The sequence below is a fragment of the Panthera tigris genome, chromosome D3, assembly GCF_018350195.1.
Source record: "Panthera tigris isolate Pti1 chromosome D3, P.tigris_Pti1_mat1.1, whole genome shotgun sequence".
Classification (NCBI taxonomy): domain Eukaryota; kingdom Metazoa; phylum Chordata; class Mammalia; order Carnivora; family Felidae; genus Panthera; species Panthera tigris.
In genome coordinates, this window is record NC_056671.1 from 15,757,794 (window position 1) to 15,785,455 (window position 27,662).

Consider the following 27,662-nt stretch of genomic DNA (forward strand, 5'->3'; position numbering starts at 1 on the left):
TCTTCATTGCCACCTAGGGGGTTCTGGAGGTATTGCCTGCCATAATCATGGTCATTTGTTTAAACTTAACTATTTTAATAAGTGATACCACCTTCTGAATTTAGTATCTTACACCAAGCAATTCATAGCCTCCAACTTCCACTAATGAGTTTTGCAACAATAACGAACACAGACCCATATTTATAAAAGTCAATAGATGCTAAAAAACAAAAACAAAACAAAAAGAAAAACAAACAAACAAAAAAACCCCACCTTGTTTGATCTACTTCACTGAAAGATTCTGGCTTCATATTATAATCTTGATCGGCCTGAACCACCGGCCCCACCCAAGTGATCTCACCCTGCACCCAGTTATCTGTCCATAACGCCTAAATTTCTACATCAACATGGTTGCCTGACTTTGAATATTGGTTCCATGACTTCCTATCTGTGTGACCTTGAGCAAGTCACTTCACCTCTTGGCTTCAGTTTCTTCTGTAAAATACAAATTATAATAATAATAGTCCCTTAAAGGATTCTTGGGAGCATTATGAGTTGATATATCAAGCACAATGCCACTCACATAATGCAGTTTGATAAACAATTTTCACTGGTAACACCTACAATCTTCAAATTTCAACGTGACGCTTCTGCCAGGAAGCCTTCCCTGATTAGCTCACATTCCCCTCATAGATCACATTTCTCCTACGTAGCATTTGTCTCAGATGACTGTTGAATGATTATGTCCATCTTCTCTAAGAGGATCACAAGCCCCATTAGCACAGAGCCTGGGTCTGGTTTTACCCACCATTCTCTATCCCCAGCTTCTACCACAGGGCCTGGCAGATAGTTTGTGCCACACACAATTATTGATAAAGAAATGAACTAATGAGGTTAGAAAGCTGAAGGCCTCTAAATGTTAACTAGAACAGATGTCACAGACTGGTTAGGCTCCGACGGGCTGCACAGGAGGCCTGGACTGGAAGGGTCATCCAAGGATAAACAAGACAACTCTCACCTTTGTCCTAGGACTTGCCCTGTTTTTTCAGTCGAGGTGAAATTCATATAACATATATAATTAATCATTTTAAAGTGTACAATTCGGTGGTATTTAGTACAGTCACAGTGTCCTGTAACCACCAACTATATTAAGTCCTGAAACATTTTCATCACGCCAAAAGAAAACCCAATAACCATTAAGCAGACACTCCCCATTCCCTCTTAGCCCAGCCCCTGGCAACCACCAATCTGCTTTCCATTTTTATGGATTTACCTATTACGGATATTTCGTATGACGGAATCCTACATACATGTGGCCTTTCGTGGCTGACGTCTTCCACTTAGCATAATGTTTTCAAGGTTCATCCACTGTTAACAGTGTGTCTACAACTGACCGCCTTGTTAACAGCAAAAGCCTCAAGGCATTTATTGACAACCGCCCCGCCTCCCCCCCCTTCCCCCCCCCCCCCCCCAACCCCTTAGTCTACGTCTACCAAATCCAAAGCGACTCTCACAGAGGCTGCGCTTGCTGCCCTCTCAGTCCCGAGGAAGGCCCACCAAGGCCCTCAGCAGCTCCGGGCCACGACCCCAGGGCTGGAGCCCTCTAGCCAGCAGGCGAGAGGCTGGGCTGAAGCCCAGGGGGCAGGGATGGCCCTGCGGAGGCAGCCCTGCGCCCTCGGCGGCCCCTTCCCCTGGCGCGGAAGTCAGGGGCTGCACCAGACACGGTCCCAACCCCACGGCCTCGCAAGGCCAAGCACTCACGTGTCGCCGCAGCTCCCGGACGTTCATCAACTGGTGCTGCACCTCCAGGTAGATGGGGCAGCTGCACAGCGCCCGCAGGCCCACCAGGGCGCGAGGGAAGGGGGGGCCCCGCCAACCCGGCTTTCCCGGCCTAATCTCTCGCCCCAGTCCCAGCCCGCCTATTGGTGGATTAAAAAAAAACGTGGGTGGAAAGTTATACCCGGATTTTCACCTGGGAGGGGTAGGGGGCGGGGCTCCTAACCCCAGTGGTTCAAGGGTCAATTGTACTTCTTTTTAGGCCTGGGTAATATTCCATTGTGTGGAATATTCCAGTTTATCCGCTCGTACCTTGATGGACATTTGCATTATTTTCACCTTTTGGCCGTTGTGACGGGTGCTCTCCAATCCTGTTTTTGTTTTTTCTTTAAGCCCGCATGGTATGTCAGATCATGAAGACTGAAATAGCAGTGTCCTGTCAGCCACGAACTTGTATAATTCAGCAAGCCATTTTGCCTCCTCTGCTGTAACCCAAGAGGTTCAACCAGGATTTTTGTGCAAGTAATTTATTTGGAAGGTGATTCTGAGTGTTTACTTAGGAGATGATCCTAAGAAGTGACAAAGGAAAGAGAGGAAGGAAGCCAACAAATTTAGTGTACCTTTATGATCAAGTTAACTGTGTTGGGCATAAATTGGTTCAGTTCCACTGGGGATCTCTGTAGTGGACACAGTAGGGAACATATCTTAGAAATGTTCCACCCACTGGCCAAGGAGCTGCAATATCTATCCACTAACTACTGTCTGTCACTGCTGAGGACCGCTCACAAACTATCCACTGTGTGGCCCCTCTGGTCTCCCCCATGTGCATGCCAAGAATGCTCTAGAAGGCCCTCAGATAGAGTCACATGTGCTTACAGTAGGAAACGTTGGGCATACACAGAAGGATGCGTGCAGATTGCAGATGGGACGCAGGGGTCATCAACAAGGCATGTTAGAGGGCTTATCAAACTCATCCTCAGATCCCTAGGAGCTCACGTTTTAATGAGACAAATACAGATTTCTTTTTATTTTTTTCACCTTAGTTGAATCTATGCATGAAAACTGCTTTAGTTTGTCAGTCATCTTCTTGGGAAAGGGAAGAGATATACATCCTTTTCTCCTCCATTCCTTCAAAGCTTCTTGATAGAGAGTAGATTTGGAGTGAACTTTATTAAGACAGATGTGTTACCAGGGTGACTGGGTGGCTGGGTTAAGGGGCCGACTTCAGCTCAGGTCATGATCTCGCCATTTGTGGGTTTGAGCCCTGTGTCAGGCTCTGTGCTGACAGCTCAGAGACTGGAGCCTGTTTCAGATTCTGTCTGTCTGTCTGTCTGTCTGTCTCTCTCTCTCTCTGCCCCTCCCTCTCTCTCTACCTCTCCCCTACTCATGCTTTGTCTCTCTCTCTCTCTCTCTCAAAAAATGAATAAACATTTAAAAAAAAAAACAGATGTGATACCTTGAGCTGGGCGCTTCTCACCTTGAGGTCTCAGTTTACTCTGTAAGGGAAGCTATTTCTTTAAAAATATTTTTTTTAATTGAAAATAAAACAAAGATACAGGAAACCACACAAAAGTGTGGTTTAGTGAATTATTATAAGTCAAATGCTTTAATAACCACTACCCAGGTCAAGAAATAGAATTTTGCCAGATATATCACAAGTCACAAAATGAGACTGTCTGCCAATTAACGTCTCTTCCCTGGAAGTCTACACTTATGAAATTTACAATTCTGTATTTTTAAAATCAGTTGATTTCTAAAATTCAGCCCTACCCCTAAATTCTATGATACTATAAAATGTATATCAATCATTATGTGAATAAGATAACATTACTCCCATACCCAAACCCTCCCTTGAATTCCCACTGACTTTGAATAAAATCCAGAAAGTTCCACTGTGACTACCAAGCCCCAAAAGGATCAAGCCTTTCCTCCTGCTTTCCAATACACTCCCAAATCACCTCTATGTTTCTGCGGCATGAAAAACTCATACCCACCTCAGGGCCTTTGCACTTGCATTGTCCCTCTGCCTGAAACACTCCTCCCAAACTATTTTCTCATCTGACTCTTTCTTGTCAGTAAGGTCTCAGCTCAACTGTGATGTCCTCAGGGAGGTCCTCCATGACCACCTTATCTAAAGTAGTACCCAGTCTCTCTCTCACGTAATTTCATTTGTTTCCTACATAGAAGTAATCACTCTGAAATTATCCAGCTTATGTATGTTTGCATATTCGATTATGTATCTATTGCTACACAGGGCCCTTCAGCTTTGCAAAAGGATTGACACTCCCTTTCCTGTTATTCCTTTATCCACAGCACCTAAAACAAAGCCTGGCATAAATTGGCTCTACACAAATACTTGTGGACCGAATACCATGGAATGAGCTCATTTTACTTCTGAGCCAATGACTATCTCTCTGTCACAATGACAGTTGTATCTCGGTGGAGAGAGAACATGGGGTCATCTACCAAGAAAAGACAGACAAGTCTGCCAACATTGTGTTATTTACATCGGTGAGGTGAGTTTCAGAAGGTCTGGTGGAAATCCAGGTAGGCCAGCTTACAACTCTATCTCAACAGCTCACACACACTGCAGTCTGTCTTAGATAAGGCTGCTATTAAAAAAAGAAAAAAAAAGTGCCGCAGAACGAATGGCTTAAACAACAGAAATTTACTTTCCCAGAGTTCTGGAAACTGGAAAGTCCAAGATCAAGGTTCTGGCAGGATTCGAGTTCTGGTGAGAGCTCGCTTCCTGGTTTGCAGATGGCCTCCCATGGCCTTTCTTCTGAGTTTGCATGGTAAGAAAATGGGGACCGGGGAGATCTGGGACCCATGCTTTCACTGGGTTATCTTATCTGAGCCAGAGTAGCAGTCTTGAAACTTTCTTCATGCATAACAGCACCTGCATAGCCAGATAAAGGGTCCACAGCTTATGTGTTCATGAGCTCACCGTCCTCAAGTCCATGGCCCTCCTCACTGCCTAGGGTGAGCAAGAAAGCTCAAAGAATGCATTCTGGGTTATCCTCTGGCCTGGCTTAAGTCCCTTCCGGGCCAGTAGAACCCTTCTGCCTACCCGAATTATTGCCTTTCCGGGAGTCTGTTTCCACCTTTACTCTGTGGATTCCTTTGGAGCTGGAATCATGGCTTATTTTTGTCTTATAAAATCTGTTTTTAAATTACAAAAGTAGTACATCCTCACAGGAGAAAAATTTCAAACAATAAATGAAAAAGAGAAAGTCCCCTTTCGATCTGCTCCTGTTTCCAAACCCACTCCTCTCCCCAGGTGGGACCACTATTAACATTGTGTTGTATATATTTCCAGAACTTTCCATTCACAAGAATAATGATGCCAATAAAAGTGCTAACGTTTGTTGAATGTTTACTGAGTCAGGTGCTATGCTAAGCACTTTCTGTGCATGTTCTCAATTAATTCACAAAACAAGCCTATAAGGTCGGTGTTATTTAATTTCCTATTTCACAAAAGAGGAAACCAAGGTGGCAGTTACAAAGTGGTAAAGCCAGAATTTAAACCCAGGCTAACTTCAGGGCTCATGCTCTTAACCTCTATTGTTCTGCCACTTGCTTTGGGATTTGGAATGTCATAGACACTTCTCCATATTTACCCACAGAATTCTATTTCCTCCTTTTTTATTTTTATTTTTTTTAATTTTTTTTAATGTTTATTTATTTTAGAGACAGAGAGAGACAGAGCATGAGCAGGGAAGGGGCAGAGAGAGAGGGAGACACAGAATGTGAAGCAGGCTCCAGGCTCTGAGTTGTCAGCACACAGCCCAACGCGGGGCTCCAACTCACAGACTGTGAGATCATGACCTGAGCCAAAGTCAGACGCTTAACCAACTGAGCCACCCAGGCGCCCCATATTTCCTCCTTTTTTAAAGTTGCTCATTATTCTATAAAATGAATTTTTAAAATTCATTTTGTCATTCTATTGCCACACCTTTTCAAATTTTGCAGTTTTTTATTTCCTTATTTCATCAAATCTAACATTCCATTGATTGTAAGGAGCACCCAGTTTCAGAGATTAAAATGTGAAATAAAATGTGCATCCCTAAAAAACATGTGCATCTTAGAATTAATGTAATATGGCATTAGAGACCCTGCGGCAGATGGACATGCTTCCATACAATTTGCATGTGTATATTTCTACAGAAGTTCCCTGGAAGTAAAATTGTGCACTAAGATGAAGGTACATTTTTTATTTTGATGGATACTATCGAATTTCCCAGGAGACCATTTATTTGTTAGTCATCTGCCTACTATTTACTTAGCACAATGCCTGGCACTTTATAGGTATCAAATAAATGTTTGTTCAGTAGACAAAATGCATGACCTGGCCCAGCAAATGCAAAGCATTTTGAGATAATCACATGCGAAACAAAATACAAAAACAAAAAAACCTCACCACCACCAAAAAAAACCATGACAGTGACCGATAGATTAGAATATTTTAGGACCACAAGTGCATACACTTTTGCTAAAGCACTGGCCACGACGTGACAATCGTTAATAAGTTAATTAATTTTATGCAGAATGGTGTGTCCAAAGTGATTATAAAATGTCTTACAAAATTATCTATCAAAAGGCTGTGCAATCTTTTAAAAAATACACTAGTAACTAGCATTTTATAACGCCCAAACCTACTAATCTTGAGAAATTTCCTGAGATCTTATGGTCTGTCATTTTCTCAAACACCTGCAAGACAACTTGCAGCAAAATCACCTGGAGTTCATATTAAAATGCAGACTCTACTCCAGAGCCTACTTCGGAATCATAATTTCCAGGGAATAGGACCGGGGAATCTGCATTTTGTTCAGGCAGTGCTTCTAAGGCACACAAAAAGCGTGTGAGCTAGAGCATTAACCGGCTTTAATAGTATGAGTCTCTTAATTAGATTAACACTTTAAATGATCTCTTTGGCTGTCGAGTGCAGGATCAACTGGAAGTGGGTAAAGATATCTAAAATAGCTAATGGCATCACTCATTCCAGAGCAGGGAAAGCGGCCCAGACCGCCCTCGCGCTGGCACGCCCCCTGCCGGCCATCCGCAGTCTCGTCCTGACTCCGGCCGCAGCAGCTCACTGCGACTGCGCGCCCCGAGGCCCCTGGAGCCTCCTTTGGGTGTGGCGGCCGCGCAGATCCAGACCGGAAGCGGAAGTGAGGTCGAGTTAGCTTAAGGCGCTTCGCCCGCTGCTCCCGCCCCCACCCCATATCGCGACCGACTCTCAGACGCGCCGGAAGCGGAAGTTGCCAGGAGGTGGGGGAGTTGTTGGGAAAGTGTCGAGCTTATTTTCGGGCTTCCTGAGTAACGCGGGCTTGTGAAACGGCCAGTCCGTCCCGCACGCCTCAAACCGGTTACCGGCCCGGAGCCCTCTCCCGAGCGGTGTGGTACTCGGGGCTCCGACTGTTTCCCCAGGGTCGTTGTGACCCGTTAGTTGCGGGAGTCTCCTGCCCCTTCCCTGGAGTGAGGCCCCGTCCGGCTTCCCGGTGTCCCCGCAGACCCCCGCCATGGGCAACACGAGCAGCGAGCGGGCCGCGCTGGAGCGGCAGGGCGGCCACAAGACGCCGCGGAGGGACAGCTCCGGGGGCGCCAAGGACGGGGACAGGCCCAAGATCCTGATGGACAGCCCCGAGGACGCCGACCTCTTCCACTCCGAGGAAATCAAGGTGAGGGGGTGGGGGAATCCGGCTCCCCTTGATTAATGTTGAGGGGAGGAACCCCCTATTAGATTCCCCGCCACATCCTCCCAGAAACTTCGTAAGCGGGTGGGAGGAGATACTTAATTCTATTCACTTAAAAGCCAGATGGCCCTGTAAGAGCCGTCTTCGCAGTCCAGGAACCTGTGTCTAATTACCGAAGAGAAAGTCACCCCGAGGGAGGAGGAACTAACTTCGTTTAACATCATTAAGGAGAAAGCAGCTCTGGGACAGCGTTTCAAATTCTTAATTAATTAAGATCGTTGAGCTAGCAGCAGGTGAGCCCCGGTCGCTGCTTTCCCCTTAGGTATAATTAGTTTCACAGCCTTGAGAGATCTTTCCTCACCTTTACGGAGACGGGCCCTTTTTGTCGGAGCTGGTTTTGCAGTTTATTGTCGATTTCGGAGAGAACCCAGAGCACACGTGCAAGCTGAAAACAGAGTTACCCAGCTGACTGCAGTTGCCAGAGGCGTTTAGTTCTCCCTGAACTTGTGGTTCCCCCGGCTTCTTTAGAGCAGACTCAGAAAAGGAATTGGACTTCTGGAGGTCAGTAGGTGAGTGAAGTGTCAGTCTGAAAAGGGGGCAGCCAGCTGCTACTCAACCTTCTCTCTCCTGTCGTGTAAAAATATGACATGATATTTTAAACAGACCAAAGCAGACATTTTTAAAAACATTTTTTAATGTTTATTTTTGAGAGAGAGCGTGAGTGGGGGAGTAGCAGAGAGAGGGAGACAGAATCTGAAGCAGGCTCCAGGCTTTGAGCTGTCAGCACAGAGCCTGATGTGGGGCTCGAACCCACGAACCGTGAGATCATGACCTGAGCCGAAGTCGGACGCTCAACTGACTGAGCCACCCAGGCGCCCCAAAGCAGACATTTTTGCAGACCACATTTGGACATCCTAACTGTAGTCTGCTTTCATTCATCAAAACTTTAAAGATGAGCTTTGATTCCTGGTTCAGCCGTATTCCTGCAAACCGCCTGATGGGGTGTGGTGTTTCCAGCTGCAGGGCCCAGTCCAAGGACACTTAGTGGTTCTGGCAGCTGAAAAGTATGTGGTATAGCCTAAAAAAGGAAGAACGGATCCCTTAAGGACAGGGCAACAGAGCAGGCTTAGGAAAAATGGGGTCTCCCCAGGCCCAGCATGCTCTCTGTTAGTATCCAGTTTGGGCTAGTTGCCTGGCGACTCATTCCACCTTTACTCATATTTTTTTCTCAGATGTTGGGCTAGGTGATCACATTATTTTAAATCCTCACTTGGATCTTGACTTTGAGTCCAACTCGAAAGAGCCTGCTCTTCCTGGGCGTTAAGTCCTGTGATTTGCACTTGCTTTCTGAAATTGTGCATTCCCGAGGAGCTGTGTGCAAAGTGAACTTTGAAATCCTGGTTCTCCAAAGACTTGACATCCCTTCCCCCAGAAATCATCGCGGCCCAAGGACGGCTGTTTAAGACACCACAAGAACCAAACTCCTTTCTTCAAGGAGTAACTTGTTGTTCTGCTGCTGCTGCTGCAAAGCTCCTATAAGAAATATTTAGAATACAGAGGATCTGTGGAGAATGATTTTAAATAGTGTCCATTATCATTTCCTGAGACGTTACTGAGATGATGTAGCAGAGACACTGAATTGAATGCCCTAGACCCCTAAAAAAGTCATGGATGATTTTAGTACACTAGTTCACCATTTTGGCCGTGGTTATCACTTCCTCATTGGCAAGTGATTTTCCAGTCTGCTATTCTTTAATCTTTAGATCTTGTTAAATCTTAAAGAATGCAGGCTCATTTAAGATAAGCTCCAGTCAGTATTCGAAATGAAGATATTAGAAACTTGCACAATGGCACCTTTTTTTTTTTTTTAAAGAAATTACGGCGCTTTTTTTTTTTTTTTTTTTTAATTATTTATTTTGAGAGAAAGCGCAAGTCGAGGAGGGACTGAGAGAGGAGAGAGCGAGAATCCTAAACAGGCTCCGAGCTGTCAGCACAGAGCCCAACACAGGGCTTGCACCCACAAACCATGAGATCGTAGAGCCTGAGCCAAAGTTGGACGCCCAACCAACTGAGCCACCCAGGTGCCCCTGCTCAATGACACCTTTAAAGGTCTCTCCCAGCCTGGAACTCCTGCTCTTTTACTGTCTTTGGCTTCTGACTAGGAAATGTGTAAAAGGATCTAAAACCACATATATTTCAACCAGAGTTGGCTGTGTTTATTTCTCCCTTATTTTGGAATACCTCAGTTATACATTACTTCCCGTGCCAGAAGTTATTGTTTGCCATAAGGAGGGTCAGTCTTTGTCTTACCTTTTTCTCCCCGGTGCCTGGATAGCACTTTGTGAATATTTTTTCCCTTAGAATCTGGATTCGTGAGCTTCAAGTTGACAGGTCTGGAATTGTGTCTAATAAATTTTCACATACTTCGAATCTTGTTAATTCAGGGAAGAAAATGACATTTGTCAAGCTAGTCTTGAATTCATTGTACCCGCTTCCAAGTGAGTTCTATAGTTTCTTCTAAAATTTTGATGTAGATCTCTTTAAAAACAATATTAACAGCTTATAATTATTAAGTACTTACTACATGTCAGACATTAATGCAGAGCATTTTACACGGACTGTCTCAGTCTTTCACAACAACCTTAAGAAATAGTTGTTTTTGTTATTTTCACCTTGCAGTGGGGAAACCAAGGCAGAGCTGTTAGTTAATGAGTTTGAAAATGAACCTAAGTAGTCATCACTGCCTCTTTTTTAGAAGACTAGACAGGGTAACTGTGTGTTGCAGGGAGCCCACTGATGGCTTCCTGTCCCTGAGTAAACTGTTCCCTTTCTAGGCTCCAGAGAAGGAAGAATTCCTGGCTTGGCAGCATGATCTGGAAGTGAATGATAAAGCCCCTGCCCAGGCTCGGCCAACAGTATTTCGATGGACGGGAGGCGGAAAGGAAGTTTACTTATCCGGGTCCTTCAACAACTGGAGTAAACTTCCCCTCACAAGAAGGTAATTGCCTGGGCAATATTCACATGTTTGTCTTAATCCAGGGATAGATACTCTGGTTTCTAACTGTTTTCTACAGAGGAATAGAAAAGGATGTTTTTATAAAATGGATGCTGAATGGAAAATAAACTTGCTTAATGATTCACAAGGTTCAAATCTCATACCCAGTTAGACTCTAGGTTTAGAGCACACTTAGGAGAAAACACTTCTCAGTTATGAGTATCTCACAGACATAGGTTCGACTTCAGATAGGTTTGCTTAGGCAAGACTTCTTCCTCAGAATGAGAAATCTATTTCTAGTGCAGTGGAGAAAGAGCACTGGGCTGGGAATCTTCAAGCCCAGGATTTGGGTCCATGTTGACTAAGCTAACCTGTTGGTAGCACCTGAGCCTCAGTGTTCCTGACTATAAGAAGGGAACATTAGACAGAAAATCTCTGAAGTTCCTTCTACACTTTGACACTCTTTGTATTGCCTTTGTTTGGAAGGTACCTGTTATTTAGGCATCATTAGGCATCAAGGCAAGACCATGGTAAAACCCTTGATCAGGAATCCTAGCACGGACTTCTGTCTCAAATAGTGAAAAACCATCTTCACTAGTGAGTACTCTTGGTGAAACAAAAGGAGAAATTGTGCCCTGCTGGGTGTGGCCTGATCACGGTCACAGGCCGCCTGCTTTTCCACTGGTAATGTGGGTATAGGAGGGGGACACTCAGCACAGTTAGAGTCATTTCAAGCAAAAAGCTTTCCTGGAACCTTGTTTTAGACGTAAGCAAGCTTCTTTAGAGACCTGTTTGTGATTCTTGTGAGACTGATCCCATCTCCTGCCCAAGGCAGACTGACGGTAAAACTCGGCAGAGTGCAGTTTATCTTGAGTTGCTGTCCTCTTTGGCCTCCCAGATGCCAAGTGGTATTTTGCGGGCAAGTTGAAAAGGACGAGTGCCTGTTTGTTGACCTTTTGATGGTAGGAATGTGGATTCCTGGCATTTGACCAAAGTGAGTCCTTAAGGAAACCTTGCAATGCTGCTTTCTTACGGCTTTTCTAGATTGAGGTCATTATGCTGAATTGCCTACAGTGGTTAAAAATGTTTATTCTTTTGCAGCTAAACTCTTCACATAAAGGTTTGGTTTCGTCCCATGGCCAGTTTTGTAAGTAAGCTTAAGTGGGCAGCTCACCCAGCTGAAATCCTCTGCTTCCTTTTTCGTTGCAGCCACAATAACTTTGTAGCCATCCTGGACCTGCCTGAAGGAGAGCATCAGTACAAGTTCTTTGTGGATGGTCAGTGGACACATGACCCTTCTGAGGTACTCTTCCTCCTGCCCTTGGTCCTCTGACTGCCTTCACAATCCTAACAGCTCACTTTCCTCTACCAATTGTTGCCAGGTCTCCTTGTCCTGCTGGTAAAAGTTGCTGTGTGTGGCTTAGCTAGATGGCAGTGTTAATTGTCAGACTTATGGGCAAACTTGATGGAGATGAGCAGGTTGGCCAGCCAGGAGATGAGACCTTCCAGCCAGGAATTCTAAATCCTCTAAAGAATAACTCCAGAGACCTTCCACGTTATGATTTCTGCCTGTCTGTCTCTTCCCAGCCAATAGTAACCAGCCAGCTTGGCACAGTTAACAACATCATTCAAGTGAAGAAAACTGACTTTGAAGTATTTGATGCTTTAATGGTGGATTCCCAAAAGTGCTCCGATGTGTCTGGTATGAACACAGTTACTTTATACCACGTGTGTGCAGGTGGGGCTGTGCAGTCTAGAAATAGTCCTGTTTCTCTTGCCTCTCACTCTTGAGCTTGAGCTGCCCTGTCATGTGGATGTTTGTAGCTCCCTAAAGAGCCACAAAAGTGATTCCTAACGCTGTCAGGTCAGGTTGTTGAAATCTAGCCCCAAGGGAGCTGTAAGGCATTTTTTTGGTCATCTCCAGTATTCAGTAGGCCTGCTTAGCCACAGAGAGCAGATGGTGGAAGCAGAACCAGAGCTTGATCTCGTGCCAGGGGCAGGGCCAAGAGGCCCTGGGAAGTTGCACTGGGTCAGTGATGAGCCAGCTCGGGGGGGAACCTGCCAGCTCCCTGCCTACTGACGACTCCGTCAGGAGAGTCTCAGCTTGACAGGTGATAAATGGACACTTCACTGATCCGGGCCGTCACTTATATGGCATATTAGCACCTTGCCAGAATCCCTTTGTGGGGAGAAAGAGGCTAACCACAGGAAACCGGCTAGCTGCACAACCTGCTCGTATCATCCTTAGAGAACTTTGCAAGAGTCAGCCAGGCCTCAAGCTTTCAATTAATTGCTTTTCATCCAAACCCACAGGAAGAAACGTAATGCATACAATTCAGGGGCAGTGATGTTTTGTAATCTAAGGCATCAGTGCCAACTTCACTGCCCCTTTTGCAGGAGTGTAAACAATTCCTTGGACCCCTGTGGGAGGCAGTGAAAAGATTGTCCAGGATGGGACCTGACAGTCTAAGAAGACGGGTTCCGTGCAGTTTGCAGGATGATTCTTCATTGTCAGCTGGCTGGGCCTGGAGCTTCTGCCCCCATGATCTCTTACTCTTATCAGCTCAGAAACCACAGTGGTAAATTGACCATGGCGGGCTTGCTGTGGCTGAAAAGCCAGCTTGTTGAGCAGGAGTTGGAAATCCCAAAATAGTGTTCTTCTCTCTGGATAGCTAACAAATCTTTTAGAGAAGCCATTTATTTCTTTGTCAGATAGGTGGGAATAGGAGGATGGAGAAAATGCCCAAGTATCCCCCACTTACTGATAAATGTAACTTTAGGCCACATACCAAAGCTTTTAGTCAAGTTTCTGCAGCATACACCACCTGGGGAAAGAAAACTGGCCCCTAACTGTTGGTAAACCAACATCAGGCTCTCCATAGACCTCATATTTAGATACTCATTTTCTTAAAATATGTATTTACTCCTATTGGCTCAGTTTTCTACGCTTGTTTTTCTCCATTTCCTGCTGTCATATGGTTGGGGCATACGAAGTGAGCCTGTACCCTAGAAAGTGACGTTGAGGGAATTGGCAGAGCGGGGGCATATCAGGTTTAATCTTCCGCCCAAGGATTGGTCGGCCAGGATCCATCCTACATGTCCTTTGACAACAGCTCAGTCCTTTCCAGCTGGTCACACATCACTAAGTGAGCTACCTCTGACCTTATGAAATGCTGCACTTCCAGAAGCTTCTTTAAAAAAAAAAAAAAAAAAATTTTTTTTTTTAATGTTTATTTATTTTTGAGACAGCATGAATGGGGGAGGGTCAGAGAGAGAGGGAGACACAGAATCTGAAGCCGGCTCCAGGCTCTGAGCTGTCAGCACAGAGCCCGATGCGGGGCTCGAACTCACGGACCGTGAGATCATGACCTGAACCGAAGTCGGACGCTTAACCGACTGAGCCATCCAGGCGCCCCTCCAGAAGCTTCTTAATATCTGTATAATCAAGACAAGCAAGGGTTTGAAAGGAACCTGAGAGTGGTGGAGTCAAAGAGCCTGTAGAGATTAGATTTATCAATTTTTTATTTTTGGTTTTAGTTTTGAAATGTGCCAATGCCTCATATAACTTGTTTTCACCACTGTGTCTATAAACAGGCTGCTACATCTTCCATTTTATTCTGGCTGGTGGTGCTCAGACCTTGGGCTTAGCTGCTTAAGCCTCGCTTGAAGCCCTGAGCGTCTTTGCAGTATTTGCCAGCCCAGCCCAAGGCGAGCAGCATTGTTCTGCAGGGCATGTCAGGTTAGGTTACTGAGAGCAGCTTCCTTGTTAGTCTGACCCAGAATCACCAGCTTTGCCACCACCGCTATCTGCTGCCAGGGCATCTGAGTTCATGCTGAATTTTATGCCAGTCACCCAAATTCCAGAAGAGTTTTCTCATTGCCTCTACTCTTCACCTTTGGGGCCTATATATATTCTTCAAGGGAATATGAATCTGTGTTGAGGGGACGAGGAAAACTGAACGGTGCCATAAATTCAGTGAGACTGCTCCTAGACCTCATAATTTTCAAAGTAAATGTCCTGTCACCGTCTCCCGACAGAGCTGTCCAGCTCCCCACCAGGACCCTACCATCAGGAACCCTATGTCTCAAAACCAGAAGAACGGTTTAAGGCACCACCCATTCTTCCTCCACATCTGCTCCAGGTCATCCTGAACAAGGACACGGGGATTTCTGTGAGTACACAGGCGTCTGGCCAGACCATCCTCCACCGTCCTGTTGTGCTGCTCCCCTTTCCAACTGCCTCTCGGAAGCGGTTGGGAAAAAGGTTTCAGTGTTGCCCGTTGGTATTAACTGCCAGGGTCCCCCTCTGATGTGGGAATGGGCTACCGGCGAGATGGTCCAGAGTGTGGGTGCTGCTCTCCCGTTGCACAAAGCCTTTCTGAACTTGTTTTCCTAGTGCTTCACTCTTGCCTCAACCTAAGCCCCATTCCTTGTGAAACATGACGAGAAATCTATAACCATTCCTTGTCGGTAAGCTACTTAGTGGATCTCCTCCTCTGGCCCCCAGGCTTCAGTATCTACTCTTAATCACCAAATTGTTTTCAGAAATGTCAGTGCTCTCGGATTAAAACGTGGGGGATCTGGCTGACACACATTTTCTCTGGGAAATTGATATTATTCGTAAAAAGAAGTATGTGTCCTCCAGGATCCCGAAGAGCACCCCATTATTACCTTGTTAATTTTCCATTCCGTTTCACTAAACATGCGCAGCACAGCCCTAATTCTTGGGAATCTGAATGTTCTTGTGCTTTGTCCAAGCCACCCCCTGAAAGTCCCATGTTTATGAGGTGATAAAGCAGCCATGCTGCTCGTGGACTCCACATACAAGCGGGTACACGTGTGCTACGATGCAGAGCCGAAAGCATCCGTGTGCAGGCGTCTCCCGCAGCGGTCGTGGTTTGCCCTGGGGACATGGTTTCCCAGGCACCGGGTGGCCTCCCCTCCGTCCCCCCACAGTTATCCATTTCATTCTTCATGCTTTCTGAATCCTACAGACATGAGCTTGCAGCCCACTGCTCGGGAATGTTTAGTATAGATTTATCTTCCCGCTTTCTCTAAAAGTGTATTCATTGGACGGCTCTCTCTTCTTCTCTTTCAATAAGAAGATAGCCGTGGCCCACACTTTAGAGGCCAAGGTAAAGCCTGACTGGAGACACACACCAGTGCATCCAACAGGCATGCAGGGAGCTCCCCTTAGTTAGACCATAAGGCACGACCCCCTCACCTCACCTGTCAGATCAGTCTTTCACTACCCAACTTAAGCAGAAAGGAGCATGAGAGCCTGCCTCCTTTCCATTGATACCTGGTGCTGTGAAATAAAGGGAGAATCTTCTTGATTTCCAAATCCTAAATGCTCATGTCTGCTTTTGTTTCTCCAACAGTGTGATCCAGCTTTGCTCCCCGAGCCCAACCACGTCATGTTGAACCACCTTTATGCACTCTCTATCAAGGTAATGACACTTCTGTTGCTGGTAGAGCTGTGTTTCTCAAAGTGTGCTGTGAGGCCCCCTAGCAGCAGAATTACTTGGAGTACTTATCTAAAGGGCAGCTCCTGGGACCTGGTGCAGATCCACAGGCTCGGGTTCTGAAGGCAGAACAAGAGTGTTTTTATTAAGCCCTCTTGATGATTCACACACACACACACACACACACACACACACACAAAAGTTTGAGCTCTTGACTTGGTACCACCTTTGATCATTTCCACCCTCTTCCTCAGGATGGAGTGATGGTGCTCAGCGCGACCCACCGGTACAAGAAAAAGTATGTCACCACCTTGCTATACAAGCCCATATGAAGAGCTGGGAGCCAGCGGTGGGCTCCAGGGAACAGTGTGCACCACCAGGCTCCACGCGTGCATGCTTTCCACTAGACGGAACGGACTGTAAATTTCTCGTTTCACACTCTATAAGACATTTCATCCCCACCGTAGTCCTGCTTGAAGGTTTGTTCCAGGCACGGCAGCTCCCAAAGCACCTCGATCTATAACAGTCCTCTTGACACCCTGCGGCTGTGAGCCTTGGGGCTCACCGAGGCCGAGGACAGTGAGGGAAAGCAGAGGGTCTGCTGCCCCCACACCACAGTGCATGAGGACAGGTGCAGTTCTGAACTGGTCGTGGAGATTCTTCTTCAGCCAGAAATGAACGCTAGCCACTCTGCTGGGAAAATCTAAGAAGCAGGGTCTGAGGCCACGCAAAATTTCTAATCATATGTGCATTTTTAAGACCATCAGTTTGTCCCTGTTGAGGCCTGGCTGTGGAGGCAACGGCAGGTACCTGTCCTCCGAAATCAAAGCAATAGATGGTCTCCTGTTCTCTGCTCCAGGGAGATATAATTTCTGTAGAAATTAGAACCTGTCTGATTTCCAGATGAAGTTGTACAATTGTTTCTTCTGCTTTTGTGCACTAAGTATTTTTGTTTTAAACCAGAGGTGGCTGAGTCTCTGGCCTTAGGGCAATTTTTAAATCACCCCAACTAGAATATAGATCATGCGAACTGTATTCAGCAATAATCTGTTCTTAGAACAGACTTTGAAAACTGCTGCCGGATTTCTCCATTAAGCTGGATGATCCTATGGACTGACCACTGTTAGCTGGAAGGTTGTCCAGCTTTTTACTCTAATCGCAATGAGGGGACAGTATTACCATGAAAACTTGGGAGGAGCACCCTACCCTATGCCAACTTGCTCAGGACCTCTGTCTTTACTTAGCAATGAAGGCTGTAGCAGTTGCTGTCGTTTATTCTGGGAGGAACTTAGAACTTGACAGCAGCCTTCTAAATTCATGTCGAGAAGACATTCTTTGGACCAAAGCAAACCTCTTCACACTCGGCGTGGTTTCCGGGGAGATGCTGCAGACGTGCCCATTAGTGCAGGTTCCTGTCCTCAAGTCAGCAGAAGCCATGGTTCTGCCCTGTGTTCTTGCTGGGAGACGGAGGAACAAGCTCCCTGGTTGCCAGTATTTATTTGGTAAACCTGAGTCTGGGATACCCTTTTTTGTTGTTACTGCTTTCCAAACACTGAATTATTGTCACCTTGACGTACAGGTTTCAATAAAGCTTTGTAAAGATAATGGGACACATGCTTGGAGGAAGCTTTGATTTTACTCAGTCATTTGGAGAAAAGACTGGAACGCATCCGAGGTTTACTCGGTGAGGTGCTTTTCAATCTTTGTCACGTCTTGCGCTCATTGAAAATGGTACGATCCTCGTGGTACTCTGGGGTGAGTGACAGGGCGGCTCTGGCTGCCCCCAGGACTGAGGACCATTCCCTTGACCTACGGGTTTTGCACGCAGAATTTGGAAGGCTGTTAAGAAGCCTGTAAAACTGAGTTCCTTTGAGCCACTCAGTTTTGAGGGGAGACTGAGGAGAGGCAACAGTGAAGGTTCCCAGTTTGGGCAGGTTGATGGCATCTCCAGGTCAAAGGTCTTGCCACCTCTTGCTTATCAGTGAGCACCACCACAGGAGCCTGGGATCTGGACACCCTTGGAAGACGCCAGGACATTCTGGAATCAGCGTTCTCATCGGCTAAAAGGAGCTCTGTTTGCTCTGCCAAACAAGATGGAAGATTACAGATGACATTGTAATAAGCCTTTCCTTCCCAAGTGCCAGGAAGTATTTAAATAAATGTATGAGAAAAGGGAACTTCTAGGTCATTTGGTTTACTTGAGGTGGAGAGTGGCCTAGAAAGCACTCCTACCTGGGTAACTGGCTGTCTCACCCTGAAAATCCAAGTGATGTGGGAACCCTAGATTTTGGGGACTATAGGGATTTTAAGTAGACTGTGGAAACATGCAAAAATCCTTTTTCCAAAACTGGATAAAGTATTTTTAAAATACAATGGAAAAAATTTACCTAAGCTCAAAAGTATAAAAGCGATGTATTCAAGCACCAGAAAAGAAACTTGGTGAGCTGTGAGCACAGGCCCTATGCCCTGGTGGGGACTGAGGGAGGGTGCTGGTGGGGGCCCTGCATGAGTTGGCCCAGGAGGGCACTGCCCTTTCTGTGAGAGGGATTAGAGAATCTGGCTGCTAGCCTGAGTCAGAGTCAGAGCTCAGAGGAAGCCATCAACCCTAGACTGCAGGGGGAAACAGTAAGAACTTAGAAATCCACTGTAAAAACTAATTGGGAACCAGTAAACCCTGTGAGAGCTCTCTGCAGCCCAGAGGCCACAGGAGACCCCCAAGAGAGACCACCACTGTGGTGGAAGGATGCAGGCATAGCCACTCCATGGGACCAAGGTATCCGCATTCTCTACAGCAGTTTGTGTATCTCAAAGACTTCCATTTTCTTTAAAAGGCAACACAAAGGAAGTCTCCTATGGTTCGAAAGACTGCTCACAGAGCCAAGTGAAATCCTCAATACCCAAGAAGCTAGAGGTAAGGGAAATTATTTCATGGATGTGAAATCACAGGGTCAGAGGAGACCCCAGATCACAGAGGCAAAGCCAAATGTAGAAGTGAAGTGTCCTATGACCCAGGCAGGCAATGCTTTATTAGCATTCCCATTACGGGTAAGGACTGGTTACATGGTTAAAGCTTAACCCAAATTGCTTTTGAATGAAGATGTATTTTTCCTCCCGGAAATCTATGTACAAGTGAAATTTATAGAGCCAAAGGTAAGGCCTTTAAATTACTAACGTAAAATGGTATGGGTCATTAGAATTGTATGTCAAAATACAGAAACCAGAGATTAAAGGACCCAGGCAAAGCCCTTTCCTTCAGCTTTGCTTATGGGTGTAAATAATGTAAGGGAAGTCAGTAGCACTCCGAAACCAGGTCAAACCCTGACTTCACATTAAAGTTGGCCATTCTCCCACTGTCCCCTCCCTAATGAGATTAGGGATGTTGATCCAGTTCAGTTGCTGACTAGCTGTATGACCTTGGGCAGATCACATGGCCTCTCTTAGCTTGACTTCCTCTCCTGAAAAATGAGAGGGATTGGACTAGCACTAGATGATCCTGGGGCTCTTTCCACACTGGGAGCCACAAAGCCTTTACGACATGGATGGGATGTGGCCACAAACAGGAAGTTAAGAGGCTGGAAAAGCAAAAATGCCAGCCCCCTCAACTCGCTTAATTAGGTAATTTCCAAACTCCAAAGACCAGGATTAAAAACCCAGAACGTCAGTAATCTCATCCATGGCCGAGGTCAGAGACAGCCACTTTAGGGAAGAATAAAATGCCATTTGGTTCACCTCCCATTATTTTTAGATGAACAGTTTCATTTCCAAACGTGTTCAGTTCTCCCAATACCCGATTCTCCACCAGTGTTTACAAACAGTTTGAATGAATTGATGAGGATCCAAGTCTATGGACCACTCAAATCTTTATCCAGCTTCTGAGAAATCCCCCCCTTAGCACCTCTCTCGATCAGCAAATTAGTGGAGGAACAAGCCAGAGCCTTCTGACCTGGAAGACCAATGCTAATTGTCTTCAGGAGAAAATAAGGAAGTTAGGAACACACACGCATTTCTTCTGAAACCTAAATCATCCCAGCTGTTGTAGTAACATCTGTAGGGCCTTCCTGAGAGCCATCACTGTTGTCAGACCCTTGGAGAGGATCCCAAAAGCTGGAGCAGCCAGAGTCCAATCTATGGGGCCCACCCTGTCTCTGGGTCAGCTCCCAGTCCTCATCTTTTTCGTCCTCAGCACCACTAAAGGGCCTTTGCCTGGATGATGATGTCAGCCCTCACTGCTGCCTTTTCTACCACCTTGGTGTGAATTCACCCATCTCATCTGGAAAATTGTGAGTACCCTAGGTCACCTTTAGCTTTCCTTTTTGTGGTTCTTGGAAATACCACCTGAGTTGCTTACAGTAGTGAAGTCATTTTCAAAGTTCTTTCTTCTACCTCCAACAAGCCCTTTAGTTCCATTAATCATTGATAGACTCAAAGGAAAGCCAAGTGATCAACACTGTACTATATTTCCACTAGCCCAACCCTCCCCAGCTTTGGAAAATAAAGCCAATATTTGATTAGGCAAGTGATGAAACATTTTTCTCATACAAACATTGTGTGCCTGGAGCCCCAGTCTCCATGGTGTAGATATCATAAGAAATATTTAAACTGCCCAGAGAGAAATCTGACTAGAACAGGCCAAGGTTTCTCAACCTTGGCACTATTGACACTTGGACCTGATATAATTCTTTTCGGGGGTAGGGGTTGCCCTGTTGTAGGACATTCAGCAGCATCCCTAGCCTCTACCCACTAGATGCCAATCATGACCATCAAAAAGGTCTCCAGACTTTTGTCAGATGTTCTTAGGGGAGGGGAGCAAAGTTCAGTGGTTTAGAACCACTGGGACAGGCCTATTTAGCTGTTGTATTGCGAGTGGAAGCTTAGCTGCTCCTAGGCGTAGCCTTAATGCTTTAGACTTAAATCTGCATGGATGTCTTCTAAAGCAAATCTGATTCAAGAGGCCCAAGTTTTCTGAAGACAAATTTCAGTCCCATTAAGCAAATTATCTCTTTTTGGCCTAAGTCTCCAAAACCTAGTTTCATGGTTATGAAATTCGCTGTACAATCAGTGTCTTTAGTCTCATGAAAATTAAGCACAGAAAACGTGATGTCTGATTTTGTGCTTAAGAAACAGGAGTGGTGGCCCCGTGGAAGGTTGGGCCTCATTTTATGGTGTGGCTGAGTGATTTGTCAGTTCTTTGAAGTCATTCCTTAGGGTCCAAAGAACCTTTCTGGCACATTCCTTTTGGAACCAAACCATATTTACTTAGAAAGTATTCCTTGGCTGCCAAGAATCCTCGGGACATTAATTGGAATGGTTGGTGTTTAATGGACTTTCCCCAGTATTCTAAGGAAAGAAAGGTTCTGACATTTTATTCATCTTCTGAGTCATTTTCATTCTTATAGTTATGACCTTTGGCAGATTTTTATCTCCAACAGTAAAGTAGAAAACAGATTTGCAGGTACAGTCCCTGTAAGAAGCATGTCAGATACGGCCCTCCCAGTCCGATTGTGACTGTAGTCAGATACCTTCATTGGAAAATAAAAATCGAAGAGTAGAAAGCAACAGGAACCATGAAAAAATTCGCCATTTGCCAAAACTGATGTTTGGATCAAGCAGAGTTTATACTAACAATCATGGGATAAATTTACCTCACAGACTGTAAAAATCCATCCAGTTAAAAATAGAAGTATTTACATTTTAAATTACCTTTATCCAAACTCCTCCCCCCAAGGAAATAAATCTACATCATTAAATTCCCCACGACCGGGGCACCTGGGTGGCTCAGTCGGTTGAACGTCCAACTTTGGCTCAGGTCACGATCTCACTGTTTGTGGGTTCGAGCCCTGCATCGGGCTCTGTGCTGACAGCTCAGAGCCTGCTTCGGATTCTGTGTCTCCCTCTCTCTGCCCCTGCCCCGCTTGTTCTCGTTCTTTCTCTCTCAAAAATATTTTTAAAAACTCCCCCACGACCTTATAATGGAGAGAAGTTTTAAAGTGACCTGTTTTCCTGCTTAGCTGCATTATGGGAAAATTAGGTAATCCATCCTCAAGTAATCCTTTCAAAATGGCCTGTTTGCATAAGGACCTTTCCTGTTCTGCAGTCCTATAAAGTGACCTAACAGCCAGTTTATGGTTCACTGGAAATAGTGACCAAACTTCCAACAAGGTCTTGCTCTTGGGAAAGACTGCTACCGGGCTCTTGACTCCAGGAGAGCAATGTGCGCCGGCCTCTGTGTTGCTCCCCCGACCCCAGAAAAAAGCCTCCTGAGAGGGAGGCAAGGTCCCACGCCACGGTAACAAGCCCATGCTGACACTGGCAATACTGAGGACTTTTATGGTCTCTCAAGAAAAGAAGAGGTCGTTGCACAAAAGCACACATTTTAGATCATTGCTTTATTTCACTATTGTTTAACAACAAAGTTCATTCCTCTCAAGGTGGATCTTGAATTGTTCCTTGTGTTCTTTTCCTCATCCTGAATAAAAAAGGTAATGAAGAAAAAGCCTGTACTTTTGGAGACCTAGAATCTTACGTATGCTAATAAGCTTTTGACTGCAATTTCGTGGTACGGTATTTCCTGCTGGCATCTTGGTGGTCCCACGGAGCTCCCCACCCTCCAGTGAAGGTGGCTGTCCACAACTACCACCGTTGAAACCAAAAGTAAGTGTTGAAAAATGCACCTTTTACAATAAAAAAGTAGAAACCAATTCAATTTCCTTTTTTTTTTTTTTTTACGAATATAAAGTTTCTTGTAAATATGTACAGTCTTTTGAGCTAGTTCTATAGCAGGAAGCATTTTTCACAAATGAGACACACAATATACACTTTCAGGGCTCAAGAAGCCCCATTTCTCATGGAGATCCTAAATGAAATGCCAAGACTGAAAGACCAGTTTTCAGTGACCTTTCCAAATACTTGTGGACCAAGAGACAAAAACTTCAGCAAACATTCAGTCTGATCTGCCCTGGGGGAGGGAGGGGATGCAGTGTGACCCCAGAGACTCCAAGCGACACATAAAACACAACAGCATGACACCTGCCAAGGGTGCAGTAACGTGGAGGGAGGGACATAGGCGTTTCGAACAAGAAAGCACTTAGGTTAAGAGACGAGCAGGAAGGAGCTGGGATTTGGGCCAGGTTGCAATCTGGAAAGTGATCTGACGTGGGTTGAAACGTGGTCATGTTCCCCTGCAGTGGTGGAAACAGGTCTACCTTTCAGCCTACCTAGGATGTGCCTTGGTTGTTCGAGGCATGCCTAAGAGTCATGGAGAATCAGAAGCAAGAGATGCCTTGTGGGAGATTAAAGGCAGAAGTAAGGCCGCTGTTAGCTTGCCAACTGCAAAGCCTCTAGGTTGGTTCTTTACCAGTTGCCAGGAATTTCGCATTCTGGTAGCGGGCAGAGAGAAACCATGTGAGCAGCACTGCACCTAAGGAGGACCTCCTGACCCCAGCAGAGGTGGAAGAGGGGCCGCGGCTCTCCAACTTCCTGGTCTTAGTCTAGCCCTAGGGAAAGGCTCACTTGGGAAGTCACAGTTTCGTGGGGTAGAACTGTGCTGGATTTTGTGTGAACACGGAGTCATCCACGAGGGAGGCGGCAGGGAAGCGTGAAGGTGTGAGGTGGTGGTTTGCTGAAATCCTTCTCTGGTCGTAAGGCTTGAGCGTTTGGTTTTTTGTTTGTTCAGTGCTACAGACTGCAGCTTTTTGTGGCCAGTGAATTGGCAAGTGGTCAGAGGGTCTCGATTCAGCGGGAGCGATGGTATGGTACTAGTACATTGGCAGAGCAACCCACGGGGGCAGCCAGGTCAGGGGGCAGCACATGCAGTGAAACCGCCATGCAGAACTCCCGGACGGGTCTCTTCCCATCCCAGGGTGGGGAACGACGCGCTGTCGCGGACAGGAGGTGGATGGCCCCCCCGGTCCTCTCCCGGGCCCAGAGACTCATCAACGCTGGGCTCCGAGCAAGTCTATTGCATGCTTTCCTGGCCAAAGCTACATGGAAAGCAGGGACAGCAGGCTGGGGAGATGACGCTGAGGGGCGGGGAGGGAGAGCTCCTCGAGGTTCCTTGGCCCCAAGTCACTGCCTCCGAGCTGAGGCCTGATGACCTCCGTACATTCTCAGCTGGTGGGAGGGGAAGTCGTCAAGGCCATAAAAGGCAATGAGAACAGTAAACATTTGGCTAAGATGTCACCCTGGGTAAAACAGGGCCATCTGTGAGGATGGACTGGAACAAGAATGAACCTACATGAGCGCAGGAGGTTAGCCAACTGGCGGGGACTCTTCTACAATACGTTTCCGTAGCAAAGACCTGATGGTGTGATCTAGCTAAAAATGACTACGACAGGAAATACATTGCTATTCAAATCTATTAAGAATTCTGTTGTCTTTAAAAAAAAAAAAAAAAAAGAAAACCAACCAACCCTAGGATCTTAAAGTAGCTATTAAATAGGATTCTAACCACGTTGTAGTTAGCGCAGGTTGGTTTCCTTTGATGAACTGGTACAGGCTAGAGCCAGGTATAAAAGTTTGTGAATGCTCTGAAAGAGAAAGTGCACAGAGGGTGACTGCAGGAAGGTGCTGATGGCTCCCGAGAGCCTCAGCCCGGCACCACCTGGCTGCAGGGCGTCCACACTGAGGTGGGTCTGGACCCAGCTGTGCCGTGGGGTGGCTGAGCAGATGGGGGCTGGGGTCCCCTTCAGCAAAGTTCCTTAGAGTGTTTGGGGTTTTCCTGCAGATTAAGATGAGGAGTTGGTTTTTCTGGCTGAGATTTATACTGAAGACTGGTCCCAGACCTAGGAGCAAAATAAGGAGGGGGTTTTAGCTGAGGGGGCCAGAAATGCCTGTGCTCCCCCTGCCTGATCCCAGGAGGAAGTGTGCACCACCCGGCCTCCCTGCAGCTGTTAATAGGGAGTGCTCCACAGTACGGCTCCAGCTCTGAGCTCGGGGTTCATCAGGGAATGACGTTCACAGAAAATTCTCCAAAGCTGTGGATGGATCTCTGTTACACACACACACACACACACACAAGCCCCCATTTTATCGGTAAATCAAAGGGGAGAAGAAAAAACACTGGCCTTTCCTCCTCTCTTTATCAGCAGGGGTCCCAAGAGCCAACTGCAGGTGGCCTTGGGAGAATGTGATCTAGAAAACCAGCTCCCAAGGACAGAAAGGTGGCTGTGCTGTCCAGAGGGGTCCCTGGAACCAAGCCTACCGAGGAGGCATCAAGTACTTGGGCCTCCCCCTGCTCGTCGGGGCCCCCTTTCCTTCAACACATCCCTCCATCTCAATTGCTAACCTAAAATTACACAGATAATAACGTGTATGATTTAAAGATTTCAAAAAGCTCAAAGTTCTAGAGGGCAACCACTGTTAACCAGTTTCTGTGTAGCCTTCCAAAAAATTCTTGAGGTACGTATTTGTAGATGTGCCTGAAAAAAATAAGATATAAGCGTTTTGTATAGTAGGCTATCATTTGTGTTTAAGAAGGGAGGATACACACAGATATTTGCTTATGTGCATAGAGTATCTCTAGAAACTGCGAACACTGGTTGCCTCTGGGGAAGTGAATGATATACCTTAGGGTAGCTATTCCATTTTGAGGTACACATGTATGCATTATCCATTTGCTTAGAAAGGCCTCTTCTTAAATACATTTTTTTCCTAAACTTGTTACCATGTCCTAAAAAATCTGAATTAATAATGACAGAGTCTCCTTTTTACAACAGTGGCCCCAAAGGGCCCTCAGCTCCTCAGGTCACTCCTCTGGCCTCTCCGGATGGTGCCTCACCTTGTTGACCTGGGACAGTGGGGTCCTCACGGCTCCCGCAGGCAGCCGGCCCCGGCTGCTGTCTTCAAACAGCCTCCCAGGTGAGCGTTCCCTCCGCGTGCTGAGCATCCGGCCTGGGGACTTCTCTCGCTCCAGGGGGCGGCCAGGAGACTTGTCCCTGCGCAGCTCTGTCCGCCCCTCTCGGTAGCGGTGGGGTGTGCTTGGCTCTCGTGGGTGGCTGGGGCCTTCCGGTGGTGCCGGGCTAGAGGCCACACGCTTGGTGATGTGCTCGTTGTATGTTGGCGGGCCTCGCTTGTTGGGGCTGCGGGCAACAGGAAAGGGAGGTGCGAAATGAGAAGTCACAACCTCAAAGGGGCATTTTCTTCCTCTGAGCAACCCCCAGGTCCCAATCCCACCAGGAGTTCTTCAGGCTTTTTGTTTTCTTTTGATAGGACAGGAAGAGAAAGAGGACAACAAAAGAAAATCAAGCTTCCTGGTCTCAGTGCAGGTTTTTACTGCCAGACCCTGTGCTAAGCTCTTTATGTGCCTCGACCCATTACATTGTCATGACAGCTCCACAAGCTAAGAGCAGGCATGACCCTCACAGCAGAGGTGATGTGGAGACAGGGAGGCTGAGTGCCTGGCCTAAGCTAGGGAGATGCAGAACTGGGATTCCGACACAGGTCAGTTTGACATCCTAATCCCCACCCAGTATCCTACTGACCTAAGTATTTTGCAGAGTCTATAAGGCACAGAAGGAAGTCTTCATTTAGGGGAGGAGGCTGCTCAAAGGCCCTTGATGCAAGGGAGCAATTTTGAGAAAGCCTGTACTCATCTGCCAATTCTGTCTCACTCGTCGGCCTGGTGTTTGGTCACCTCTCCTTCCAGGTGGCTTTCCAAGCATCTTTGTGGCACCCAATACTGATGTGAGAGGGATCAGGCCTGACAGAATTAGAAAACTGAGCAGGACAGACAAAAACAGTACAGTTGCTCAAAACACGGCCCTGGCCCTGAAGATTGACAGTTAATAACCAAACAATAGAAAACACTGGGGCCTTTTTGTATGGCCAATCCAACCCTCCCCCAAGCCCGGCCTGGATATTTCGAATGAAGATTTCAGCAGGTACGGCCGTAACCACCTCTCTGAAGAAGGGAGATCCAGAAACAGAACTGAGAGTTAATTCCTTCCCACCCCAACGAGCAGAAAAAGTACTCAGTCCTCCTCATCTCAGTATAATTAGAGCCAGGAAAAGGGAACCGACTTAACATGGGCACATTTTATGGAGAATATTACTTGGAGAACATATTTTGATTGATTGGAACTTTATCTCAGAAAATAAAAGTAGAAATCGGGCAAGTAAATTTATCCTCGTTATTTTTAAAATCTAAATTACAATTGGAATTACAGGCTGATTCTAAGAATGAGCCAAGTATGAATCACATACTGATTTATCTTGCTCTAATTTTTGCAGCGAAATTGTATGCTAATATGCTCGATGACATACTTTCCATCAATGTTGGACTTTTGCAGTAAAATCAGTCATTTCTTCAGAAATGTTTGAGAGAGTCACTGGTTTTCCCAGAGGCCCATCTTAATCCTTGATATTTAAATCCTTCTCTTTGGAAGGGGCCAAGTTAGTTGATTTTTTCTTCAATTATTGGTCCAACTACCAGAATCTCTTTGTCACTGCTCATAATTGAAAACAAATGAGAAGCAAAGACACCTACTGGGGGAGGAGAGACTCTAGAGCAAGCTTGAAGGCCAAATCTGGACAGATAAACTGGTTTTATAAATAAAGTTTTATTGGAACACAGCCATGCCCATCTGGTTTTGCACTGGTTGTGCGGCTTTCATACTACAACAATAGTTGAATGGTTGAGACAACCATATAGCCCACAATGCCAAAAGTATTTACTATCTGGACCTTAACAGAAGTTTGCTGATTCCTGCTCTACAGTGAAACAGAGAGGTAAGTGGAGATAATTAGATAAGTGAT

General features: G+C 46.1%; 2 protein-coding genes across 11 annotated transcripts in view; one reads left to right on the plus strand and one right to left on the minus strand.

Annotated features, from left to right (window-relative positions):
* Positions 1-6,999: 6,999 nt before the first annotated feature.
* PRKAB1 (protein kinase AMP-activated non-catalytic subunit beta 1) lies at positions 7,000-17,521 on the plus strand. The gene is made up of 7 exons (XM_015542630.2): positions 7,000-7,436; positions 10,286-10,449; positions 11,656-11,749; positions 12,034-12,148; positions 14,485-14,618; positions 15,828-15,896; positions 16,166-17,521. The coding sequence occupies exons 1-7, from the start codon at positions 7,278-7,280 to the stop codon at positions 16,241-16,243; spliced, it is 813 nt and encodes a 270-aa protein (XP_015398116.2). The 5' UTR covers positions 7,000-7,277; the 3' UTR covers positions 16,244-17,521.
* A 4,757-nt stretch (positions 17,522-22,278) lies between these two features.
* Positions 22,279-27,662, minus strand: part of CIT (citron rho-interacting serine/threonine kinase) — a 162,515-nt gene continuing 157,131 nt past the window's right edge. For 6 of the 10 annotated variants that reach the window (XM_042963232.1, XM_042963233.1, XM_042963235.1 and 3 more), the window contains one exon: positions 25,631-25,987. In XM_042963232.1, the coding sequence (XP_042819166.1) occupies positions 25,654-25,987 (334 nt within the window). In that variant the 3' untranslated portion in view covers positions 25,631-25,653. Of the gene's footprint in view, positions 24,692-25,630; positions 25,988-27,662 lie in introns of those variants that run through there. The other 4 variants (XM_042963234.1, XM_015542629.2, XM_015542628.2 and 1 more) reach the window with 1 other exon arrangement.

Excerpts from the sequence above, each read along its gene's own strand:
- PRKAB1 (XM_015542630.2), top strand. The coding sequence starts at position 7,278 with ATGGGCAACACGAGCAGCGAGCGGGCCGCGCTGGAGCGGCAGGGCGGC. Across the intron at positions 12,149-14,484 it reads AAAGTGCTCCGATGTGTCTG|AGCTGTCCAGCTCCCCACCA; the intron begins GTATGAACACAG and ends GTCTCCCGACAG. Across the intron at positions 14,619-15,827 it reads ACAAGGACACGGGGATTTCT|TGTGATCCAGCTTTGCTCCC; the intron begins GTGAGTACACAG and ends TTTCTCCAACAG.